General features: G+C 41.3%; 1 protein-coding gene across 1 annotated transcript; it reads left to right on the top strand.

The window, feature by feature from the left end:
• The first annotated feature begins 250 nt into the window (after positions 1-250).
• Positions 251-4,631, top strand: LOC119496544 (homeodomain-interacting protein kinase 1-like). Its single transcript, XM_037783926.1, has 9 exons — positions 251-565; positions 1,783-1,976; positions 2,060-2,251; positions 2,396-2,577; positions 2,671-2,794; positions 2,886-3,005; positions 3,075-3,167; positions 3,272-3,441; positions 4,235-4,631. Exons 1-9 carry the CDS (start codon positions 526-528, stop codon positions 4,404-4,406), a joined length of 1,287 nt encoding a protein of 428 aa, XP_037639854.1. The 5' UTR covers positions 251-525; the 3' UTR covers positions 4,407-4,631.
• Positions 4,632-12,432: the final 7,801 nt, after the last annotated feature.

The raw sequence follows: 12,432 nt of genomic DNA, 5'->3' as shown, positions 1-12,432 counted from the left end.
CACATAAATTTACGGACATCAAGTCACAAATGCTGCTCAACATGTGTAAACACATTTGGGACACAATGATCACAGTGATTTGGCTGACGGGGATGACTTCTTGTAGAAAATGTGTGTGCATGTGTGTGTGTGTGTGCGTGTGTGTGTGTGTGTGTGTGTGTGAGAGAGAGAGAGAGAGAAGGAGAACAGAGGTCTTTTATCCACCAGTGTGTCAGAGGGTGGACGGTTGTCAGGGCAAAAGTAAACTTATTTACTGGGTACACACTCGAACACACACACACAGTTGTCAGGTGCTGTGGTGCTGTTTTGACTCGATGAATAGTTTCTAAATAGTCTGTAAAAACTAACGAAGTGCTGGGAAACCTTTCTTCTTCAAACTGTCAGGAGCAGAACTCATATATTTAGTAGATTGTTTGAATAAAAACATGTTTTCCAGCATGAAGTTGCAGTGTTCTAAGTTGTCGAGAGTCATAAATTGAAAAGCTCGGATGGATAAACAAAACTGAGAAGATTTTACTTTGAAAAATGTCATTGTGGCTGAGCTCAGGTGCCTTTGGTGCATCAGGTAAGATAGACACACGAAACACACAACATGATGCTGGATGTTTCTGCTTTGAAAGCACACTGGGGACCAGTGCTCACAGTCTTTTTACTTCTTGGCGTTACTGTGACTCTCCATGTCAGGTTCTCTGGGAGATTCATAATGCCGATTTATAACGGCACAGCGCCAGCGTATTTGCACGCTAAGCCTCATAAGCCGCATTGACATTAAAATTATATGTGGGAAACATCTGGACGAGCCGAAGCATGGCACGAGGGTGTGGGGGGTGAGAATGAAGGGTTTTTTAATTTATCAATACAATGTTCATGTCCATTTTGTAAAATAATTAGTGAATTGTTCATCATATAATTAATGAAACATTATTTAAAAGGTTTCTGATCCTGCTCTTTTAAGGGCAAACATTTCCAGAAGAATTAAATGTTCAGACGAAGGCTGTCATAAATAATAAAAACAATCATTTAACTAGTAATAATAAAGGTCCAAAATGATGTCAAATTGCATAGTTTTAAGTCAAAAAATCTTCACATTTTTTGGGGGGAGGACCCTCAAACTTAATATCTCCTGTACATTTTAATAACTGTCAAATGTATGGAGTATTATTGAAGTATTATAGGCCTACTATAGAAGGTGCATAGCCCCAGTATAATAATAGCAACAAAAAAAAACACAGCTGATTATGACTGACACAGTATTTTTTTTTTCATTTCAAAATTTATTTCGAACATATAAAATAACAAAAAATAAAAAATAAAAAAAGAGAATGATCATACAAACAAGTGGACAGCCAGAAAAAAACTAATATTTACATACAATGAAAAGTACAAGTGAAAGAAATTGATGTCTTGATTTAAATATTCAATGCATCAAGTGTTTGACAATTTATTTTGCTTATACTTCTCATTCTATGTAAATATTACTATAACATGCTTAAAGAAATAATGAATAAATAGGAATAGGTTGCGAGAGATTGCTGATACCGGCCGATACACAGGCCAACACGTGAACTGGTCCTTCAATGTTATACAGGACAGAGCAGCTCTATGTCATGTTCTGTGGCACAAGTTGTCTGCACAAGGGGGGGATCCCTATTAAAAAATACTGTTAGGAATATATCATACCAGTGTTTGTTACTTGGTTTTGACAATGACTTTATCTCGCCCATTTTAAATCTGTTTTCCTAAATTACTAAATTCACTGACTCAGTGTGTTCACTCCCGCAGTCACACTGACAGCAGCTGAGGTTCAGGCAGGTCAGACTCTGCTAAGCAGCTCCTCTGGTTACTGCATTCTGGAGTTTATCGGTGAAGGCTGCTCCGGTAAAGTGGCCAAGTGCCGAAATATGGCAACAAAAGAGACAGTGGCTGTTAAGATCCTCAAGAAGGACACTGATTTCATCCAGGACCCTAAGAAAGAGGTAGATTTTTTGGACATACGGTATTCTCCTGCTTATAGATTTCATCTGCTCCATCAGAGTAGGAACCTCTTCTTTTCCCCTAGGTGTCCATGTTAGAGGCAATCAGTGTCCTGAATCCAGACCACACTAACGTGGTGAAGTTCTTCGAGCGGTTTGATTATATGGGACAGACCTGTCTAGCATTCGAGATGCTGGAGAGCAGTCTCTATGACCTGGTCCACGAACGAGACTGGAATCCACTGTCTCTGAACGAGATCCGGCCGATCGCAAAGCAGGTATGTATTATTGTAATATGGAATCAGTTATCTATAGTTCTATATATCTATCACTCACCAATAAGAGAAATCCTAACCCCTAAGTCTTAGCCCTAAACAGCAGCACATGGGAAACTAAATCCCTTTCTTGTTTTGTCCCTGCAGCTATTGGAGGCCTTGGATGCCCTGAAGGGTCTCGGTATCCTGCATACCGATATCAAACCGGACAACATTATGTTCGTCAACAAGCAGGACCGGCCCCTCAGAGTGAAATTAATAGACTTCAGCGAAGCCATTCCAGCCTCCAACGTCCAACCTGGGATGGATCTTCAGCCCACCGGGTACAGGTGGGTTCATCCTTCATTGTTCTCTTGGTCCTCAACGCTTGCAAACAGATCATCTTACTATCTCATCTTTGGCCCTTGTCTTTGCCTCCTCAGAGCTCCAGAAGTCACCCTCGGCCTCCCCTTCACCGAGGCTATAGATGTGTGGGGAGTCGGCTGCATCCTGGCCTTCCTCTATCTCGCTGAAAATCTCTTCTCTGTCGACTGTGACTATCAGATGGTCAGTCAGCTATAGCTCAGACAAATGTCCAGAACCAAGTGGACACTTTGCAGAATGTCAGCTGATGTGATTCTGTATATTTTGTCTGCAGATGAAGAGCATGGTGGAGGTTCTGGGTCAGCCGGAGGACCACCTGCTCCGTCCTGGGAAATATACTCGGTATTTTTTCAATGAGGAAAAGGCTGCTGACGGTCCAACATGGAGGCTGATGGTAGAGTAACCATGCTCGTCTTTGTTTGAGTTGGTTGAATCACAGTACTCATATAAACTGTTCCTTTAGATGCCTGAAGAATACACAGCTGCCAACAATGTGGAAGTAGTAGAGTGGCACAGCTTCATTAACCTTCCCAGCTCTTTGGATGACCTTGTTAATGTAGGTACTCTCTGCTGAGTAAAAGCCGAACCAGTACCAGTTATTAACCTGTGTCTGAGAGGTTGGGGCTGGATCAACTGACCTGAATCTGTTTCCAAATCCAGATCTATCCAAAATGGGAGGCTGCTGAATTTGAGGACAGGAGGGCTTTTGTTGATCTCATCAAACAGCTGCTGCATCTGGACGGGGGTCAGAGAATCTCTCCCCATCGAGCTCTGCAGAACTCGTTCGTCACAAAGTCCCACCTTACTGAGCACCCTGACGGCAGAGCCCAGTAAGTGACACCGTGTTCACACCAGGGCTGTAGTACTTCAGTCTGGTCTCGGTCTCAAGTCCACTTTTTTGAAGTCTTGCACTTATCTTTGACTTGTGCCTTTTTGGACTTGGTCTTGTCTTGGTCTGGTTTGGCTATACTGGTGAAGCTGTTCCCGGCTACTGATTTGGGATCAGTTGTACAGAACGTTACCTGTTTCTTACACCCTTTATGCAACCATGGTAATGAACAGAAAAAAAACAAGTTTAAACTTTATCAATTGAGGGTTGTTTGTTTTAGGAGGTGCTGCAGTATACCTACTTCCTCCTCCATGCTATTTGCATAAATAATATTCCCAATAAATAAATTGAAAATGAAAATGTCCCTGCTTGTGGGCATATTGGGGGTGGCTGCAGGGTAGAAACGTTAGAAAATATTGGATCAATTCAAGGTTTCTGAATGTAACGTTAGACTGTAATGATCCTCAAACCTTAATTCTATGCATTGATTAGTTTGATGTTAGTAGATAGATCAGTATTGTTTATAGATAGATTATTTCTGTCCATCCTAACTCATTAATCACTAGATTAGCATTGGAAAGACACTATTATGGCCTTGAACAGGATTCGATTTGCACTGGACTCGGTCTTGACTTGGTCTTAGTCTTGAATTGGACTTGACTGGACCTGATCTTGGACTTGACTTGGACTCGATTAAATTGGACTTGACTACACAGCCCTGGTTCACACTGGTAGTAGATAACACATGAGATTGGATGGGCTAATGGACTAATTGATTGTCGTACTTCATCCAGTTTGTCCACCTCTGGAACTATGATGAGCGTCTGCCCGACGGAGGCCTCAGCAGACAGGGTGAAGACCTCAGCAGCTTGCAAACCTCACCAAGAGTCAGGTGCTGGGTTTCATGTCAGAGGTCTACCCTCTGGTGCCGATGATGACGCTCAAGCCACCACCAGGACATTTTAATGGAACCAAAGACACTGTCTCCAAAGACGATGGTCCCACCACACGGTCACTTGCTGATGAAGATCCAGCTGACTGGTCTTCTGATGGAGGACTAATATCTATATAACTACAGCATGCCTTGTATAAATTATTTTTGCATGCATTTAATATAGGTAGCTGTGTTGATATCAGCCATCCTGCACAAAGTTTACTAAATATAGCAATTTCTCAATGCCTCAACCACAACTTGTCACTGCCTGTCGTTTTCATTCCTACAGCTGAAAATATTTAAACTGACTTTTACCCAACCACACCTCCCACTCTATATGAGATAGAAAATCCTCACCAACTCTTTTACAAACTCTCTCTTTTTGCATTTTCTAGCTTTCTCAGTGAAGTAAACTTTCCTCCATGCAGAGGAGAATAGCACATGTGGGCAGAGCAGCAGCACAGTAGAAGCAGCTTTTCTCTCAGTGCGTCAGCAGTCAACGCCATCACTGCTTCATCTCTGCCAAATACATTACAGCACTGCTTAGCGCCGTTGCTTTGCAAACTAATGGCTCCCTACTGGCAAACTGTCTCCAGCAGCTGACCGAATCATACCCTGCTTGTCCCTCTCAGCTGGTCACTATACTTCTCTTGGTGGTTTTGAAACATCACTGCCTACCCCCTACCCCTAAACCCCAACCATTACCCTACCTACTTCTAACTGCACCATTACAACAAATATTCTTCACTATAGGACGGATTGCACCACAGGGTTTTAAACTTTGCACTACTTGGCTGACATAAAGTTCTGTTAGCTTCACAGCTCCCATGTGGTGATACTATGTCTAATGTGTTTTGTATGAGCTGAGCTATTGGAAGCTTGTAGTTCTGCGTCTGAGAGCACAGTCTTGGAGTTAAGAAATTTGTTTTTCTGATGTACTTTTTTTGCAAGACACTAAAAAAATGATCAAATCAGAAATGACAGATTCCCATCACTGACATGACTGTGCATATTTTATCCACACTGTTTAAGCACATACTGCGGTTTAACTGTTCTTGAAGGATCTGAGCGTGATAGTTGAGCAATAGTAGGCAATATGTTGTGAAATGACAAACCAGAAGAGATTTAACTCTTCCATTTCTACAGAGGTAGCTATCCATTTATTAGGGCTGTCAAAGTTAATGCGATAATAAATCTTTAACACATTAATGCAATCAATCTCCCGGAAATTGTAGTTTTTTTGTTACTAGAGGGAAGATACTGGCATCATATGAAACTAAAAAACCTGATGAATCCATCGGTACCAACCATGTCATACTAACTTGTCGCAAAGGAGGTTAAATAACGCTCCAAACTTGCACTAAAGTTTGGCGAGGAACTTTTGGCCATTTCCAAAGGGGTCCCTTGACCTCTGACCTCCAGATATGTGAATGTAAATGGGTTCTATGGGTACCCACAAGTCTCCCCTTTACAGACATGCCCACTTTATGATAATCACATGCAGTTTGGGGCAAGTCATAGTCAAGTCAGCACACTGACACACTGACAGCTGTTGTTGCCTGTTGGGCTGCAGTTTGCCATGTTATGATTTGAGCATATTTTTTATGCTAAATGCAGTACCTGTGAGGGTTTCTGGACAATATCTGTCATTGTTTTGTGTTGTTAATTGATTTCCAGTAATAAATATAAACATACATTTGCATAAAGCAGCATATTTGTCCACTCCCATGTTGATAAGAGTATTAAATACTTGACAAATCTCCCTTTAAGGTACATTTTGAACAGATAAAAAAAATTGCAATTAATCGCGATTAATCATAGACTCTGGGTGTATTACTGGAGGATATAGTAGGATAACTGCATCAGCTTCTGATTGCTGGCTTGCACCGTGGCCATCTGTAATGCCATAGTCACTCACAGATTGCCAGTAATATTGATGTATAATGCAAATGTGCCAAATTGTGAAACATAAATTCCAGTGAAGAATGTTGCTTTGTACGTACACTCTCAAGTACTGGATTTGCATCGTGAGCAGTATAATCTGAGAACATACTGTCTCAATACTGAAGCCAACATGTGCGAAAGATGAGCTGTAAATTATATAGTACATGAATGGGAAATTTTAGGCTAGAGAGACCAGAAAGAGTCCTCACTCATGTTAGATTAAAGGTGGAGCATGGAAAAAGAAGTGACGGCAGACCCTTTGTTTTGTGCACCAGAGGTTTAGTTAAATAGGAGGCTGTGAAATTGGAGGACAAACTGACCACAAACTTGGCTATAGAAGTTACAGTATGTGTCACTTTATGCCTTATGTTACTTCCTGACTGACTTAGTGCAATTAATTCCCTACAAAGGCTTTGGAGTTTTAATTTATTGGTATTAGATTTCACTTCAAAACAGTTGTGAGTAAAACATATGCTGCTGCCACTTCATAAAGGGAGTGTGACGTGGAGGTGGAAAGAAATATAAAGTTGCATCAGGCCATATGTGATCACTAACCTGACCCGCCTGATGGGGTGTTTCACAGTAACATCCGAGAAGCCGTCGTTGGAAACTGTTTGGAAAAAGGCAGGCACTTTAAAAAAAAACACTTGGCAGGTGATTGGATGATTTACCTGTCAATCAAACTCTTGCTGAAGCCAGTCGGGAGAAGAGCAAAAACATCCTCTTCAGTGCCGTTCTTTGCTCTTCTTTCAATGAAGAAATACTCTCCAGTTCTGATATAACTGATGCTATTGCAACACCAACGCTAATCTCTTCAGGAGCCGCCATTGTTGTTTAGAACGAACGGTTACCTCTCCTCCGAGTAGTCTCCCACGCCTCACAGGGCGCCAATTGGTCAGTGCTCTGGCTTGCCGGACACAAACGCATTACTTGAAGCCTGACAAGATTTTTGTGTGATCTGTAATCACTCAATTCTCGTGACTCCATGAACTTGTGACATCGCGAGAATCCAGCTGCCGTGCAAGTTAATGCTATTGATATAGAAAACCAAGTATTCTCCAATAAATGCACTAAAACATGCATGAAAATGATTTGCTGATGTTGAAATTGTACAACTCAATCTTGCATGAGCAGATTGGCTGAGATCGGGATCAGTTTCTTCTCCTGAGTCTGCTGCAGGTTTTCAGGGGGGTGATGGGACCACATCGCCGTCAGCAGCAACTGATCCCTTCAAAGACTGGTTTCCTGTTTTCTTTACTCATAAACATTTGTTCATACTTTTCAGTTGACCAAGCTGTTATGTTTCGTTATAAACCATGGATTTGAGATCAGCGTATGGTCCCTTGGGTCTTGGTTAATTGGCATGTCAGGGTGGGGTGTTTTTCACAATTTGATGCATCCCATACACCCCGTGCCCTGTGGAGTTTCTCACTGTGTTTTGGGGGCTAAAGACATTTTAATTCAGATAATTTAAGTAGAGCCTCCACCCCATGCTTCCTTCACCACCGTGATTCTTCCTCTTCCACCTCATTTCATTTGCTTTCTTTTCCTCCCTTTCCTGCTCTTCGCCCGTGTCTTTTAACTCTTTTTCTTCCTCCTCCTCCTCCATCTTACCTTTCTCTTCCTTTTCCTCTCCTCTGAACCCTCTGACCACATAATGAGTCTCATTCAGCGGAGGGTAATTGTTTTAAAAACTCCCATGTGTTCCAGAGCCTCAGAGAGAATTAAAGCGGTCATTGATGATAGTAAAACCCTTTTCTTTTTTTGCACGGCATGCTCCAAATATTTGAAGTTTAACTATTAGGGTCTTCATAAAAAATACAAATCAGAAGATGCTGTTCAATAGTTGATGGTGGTTTGTGTCTGTCTTTGGTAAAACTGGAGTTGCTAAGTGGAGCTTTAGTGGGTGACGTTGGTAGAGTCCAGACGTCTGTTAGCCCACAGGCCAAATAATGGCTGACCACCCACAGCTTAGCAGACTCTCTATTTTCCACACACAGTCAGGTGATGAAAAGCGTGCTTTGTTTTAGGTTCTGATATCCGTGTTTTATCAGTTCTGATAAGATATTACTCTCTACAATTCACCTGGGAAATAAAATGTTCTTATAACCAGTAGGATTGAGTAGGAGGACAGTAGAGGTTTTTGCGACATGTATAACCACTCAACATATAGTAGAAGAAGTATTCAGATCCTTTATTTGAGTAAAAGTAACAAAACCACAATGTAAAAATACTCCTGCAAAGTATAATTAACTAAATATAATTACAGTTTGTTTTCTTTTTTTAAATCTCTAACATCCTTTTGTCCAATCTCTAGTCGCATTGTCAAAAGTCTAAACACAATTAGCTCACCATCCGTCTGTTGTGGACCATGAACACAATTCATGATGTTTTCACGGAGTTTGCAGTCACTTAAAGCTGCAGTAGGCAGAATTGGAGCAAATACGATTAAAGATTAACTGTATCCTGACAGTAGTGCATAAAACAGGTAACCTGAATAAAATCATGTGCCTCTGTGTCCTCCGGTGCTCCTAACGGCATCTGCCAGATTTCACAGAGCAGAGAAAAACAACCAATCAGAGCTGAGCTGGCGCCAAACGGTCAAACTAGGCAGCGCTGATCAAATATTAATTAATATTCTGTAACTGTAATGCCTATTTCTCTCCTCAAATGTTTTCAGAAACATCTCGTAGTGTACTGTTTAGTTGTAAAATGAGAAAGTTTGTGACCATGTTGAGATCAGTTGAAGAAATACCAACCACCACCCAGGGAAGTAAAAAAAAATGTGATATAATAATAGATAATTCTTGGCCCTATTTTCCCTTCAGGTTTTCAATCATAGTTTAATACTTTGGCCAGTATGACCGTTAAAACAGGTATTAAATTTTGGCCTGTGATTGGCTTCCGTCACAGGCTAGATGTTCTAAAGCCTGAAAACAGAGCCATGAGGAGGTGCAGAAATCTAGTTATCTCTCAGAACACTTGAATTACAATATGCTGAAAGGTTGTTTTGGCCCAATGACGCCAACAATATTCTGCCTACTGCTACTTTAACATGTTTCTAAAAGGCTTAAATTGTCTTTACATAAAAGCTTACCCAACACCAAAATGATGGATCCCTCTTGTCTTAGTTACAAATGCACACAGCATGCCAGAAATGAAAATCTAATGTTCAAAATGTTCTGCAACAATAGCGCAGCTCAAAAGCTACGTATATTGAAACAGCTGACAAGCATTTATGACGGAACATATAACTGAAACATTGAGAAATAGCTGATGTACTGCAATTTGTGTAAAATATACTGCCAGGGGTGGATAAAGTGTTTCTAGCAAAGGTGCATAGCAAGAGAGGACATACAATAAGCTCACAAGAATGTATTTAAACTTCAGATACTTTTTCTAAACTCTTCACGCAGCAACACACCTACATCACACAATTAGTTCATTTTATGCTCAAAACCACATATTGCTCATTAAATACCAACTCTACGTTTCAAAATGCAAAACAACGTTCTCTATATACACTAACTACACTGATCAGCCATAACATTAAGACCACTGACAGGTGAAGTGAATAACATTGATTATCTCGTTACAATGGCACCTGGCAGTGGGGGGTGGAGGGGTCGGGGGGATATATTAGACAGCAAGTGAACATTTTGAACTTTGAACTTCGTGTTGGAAGCAGAAAAAATGGGCCATCGTAAGGATGTGAGCGACTTTGACAAGGACCAGATAGTGCTGGCTAGACGACTGGGTCAGAGCATCTCCAGAACTGCAGCTCTTGTGGGATGTTCCCGGTCTGCAGTGGTCAGGACCTACCAAAAGTGGTTCAAGGAAGGAAAACCGGTGAACCGGCGACAGGGTCAGACCCGAGGCTCATTGATGCACGTGGAGAGCGAAGACTGGCCCGTATTGTCCGATCCAATAGAAGAACTACCGGAGCTCAAATTGATGAAAAGTTAATGCTGGTTCCGATAGAAAGGTGTCAGAACACACAGTGCATCAGTTTGTTGCGTATGGGGCTTCGCAGACCGGTCAGGGTGCCCACGCTGACCTAATGTTATGGCTGATTGGTGTATGTCCATTTTACAACCGTCAATCACTAATACAACACAGCAGTAGTGAATCAAATTTGAGTTATTATCACGGCTGACCCGTGTCCACCGCCAAAAGCGCCTACAATGTGCACATGAGCATCAGAACTGGACCACGGAGCAATGGAAGAAGTTGGCCCCGGTCTGATGAATCACGTTTTCTTTTACATCATGTGGATGGCAACGAGTTGGAGGTGTTGACTCGGCTTCCAAATTCTCCAGATCTCAATCCAATGGAGCATCTGTGGGATGTGCTGGACAAACAAGTCCAATCCACGGAGGCCCCACCTCGCAATTTACAGGACTCAAAGGATCTGCTATTGACGGCTTGGTGCCAGATACCACAGCAGACCTTCAGAGGTCTAGTGGAGTCCATGCCTCGACGGGTCAGGGCTGTTTTGGCGGCAAAAGGGGGACCTACTCAATATTAGGCAGGTGGTCATACTGTTATGGCAGATATCATCAACTATTCATGTTTCAGTTCTAACTGCATACAATAGACTATGTAAATTCCATTGTTTTTTTAATTCAGTTTCCTTTTACTGTAAACTACTCTACATGTTTTCGTTGAGTGTCAGATGTTTGCATTTCTGGTAACATACCATCTAAAAGAATGAGTCATCTTTACTTTATATTCCATGAAGTACAGTACAGTAGAACAAATAGTAATCACTTCATGAATAATAAAGTAATGCTCAGTCTTGTTCTAATCTATATGATCTTCAGCATTTGGCCACATGTTCTCATCCACATCACATCTCATTGTATGTCTTCTCTCTCGCTATGAACCTTGGTTAGAAACACTTGGCGTGCTTTATCCACCTCTGGCAGTCTGTTTCACGCAACTTACAGTAAATCAGCTATTTCTCAATGTTTCAGTGATCTGTTCTTTCTATAAATGCTTATCAGCTTTTTCAGTAAAGCATTTGAGCGGCTGTTGTTTTAAAAGTGGAGACTATAATATATTCAATACTGCTGTTGATCGATTAAAACATTTAATCATGATTTAATACTCTTATCAACATGGGAGTGGGAAAATATGCTGCTTTATGCAAATGTATGTATATATTTATTACTGGAAATCAATTAACAACACAAAACAATGACAGATATTGTCCAGAAACCCTCACAGGTACTGCATTTCACATAAAACAATAGTCTCAAATCATAACATGGCAAACTGCAGCCCAACAGGCAACAACAGCTGTCAGTGTGTCAGTGTGCTGACTTGACTATGACTTGCCCCAAACTGCATGTGATTATCATAAAGTGGGCATGTCTGTAAAGGGGAGACTCGTGGGTACCCATAGAACCCATTTACATTCACATATCTGGAGGTCAGAGGTCAAGGGACCCCTTTGAAAATGGCCATGACAGTTTTTCCTCGCCAAAATTTAGCGCAAGTTTGGAGCGTTATTTAGCCTCCTTTGCAAAAAAGTAGTTAGTACCAATGGAAATTTGACCTTGTTAAAATGAATTTGCGTTAACACGTTATTATCGTGTTAACTTTGACACCCCTAATATTTAAGGTTTTGAACATTATCTTTTAATTTCATTTGGCATGCTGTGTGCAAGCATTTGTAAATGAGACAGGAAAGATCCATCATTTTGGTGTTGGGTAAGCTTGTAGATAATGAAAATTTAAGCTATTTAGAAATGGGCTGATTGAAAGCCTATTCTGTGAAAACAGCATAGATCGTGTTAATGGTATGGTTCCCTAACAGACGGACGTTGTGCTAATCGAGTTTAGAGGGCATCACCAAAGATCAACCTGAAACAAGTAATGGTCACTGGGGTATACTCATGTGTAATATCTCTGTATATGTGTGTGCACATACTCAATATGTGAGAGACAAAGAGACAGAGAGAGGGCGAGAGAGAGAGAGATCTCCAGCTGTGGCTTGATTCCCACAGGGAGGGGGAAATAAGATAACGCCTGGAGAGGAGTTCACAGCTGGGAGGATGAGGCACTGAGTAAAAGTGTGGTGTGTGTGTATAATGAGTAATGTTTCCGAGT

Source organism: Sebastes umbrosus, chromosome 11 (genome assembly GCF_015220745.1).
Source record: "Sebastes umbrosus isolate fSebUmb1 chromosome 11, fSebUmb1.pri, whole genome shotgun sequence".
Lineage (NCBI taxonomy): Eukaryota > Metazoa > Chordata > Actinopteri > Perciformes > Sebastidae > Sebastes > Sebastes umbrosus.
This window is presented reverse-complemented; position numbering and strand designations above follow the sequence as displayed.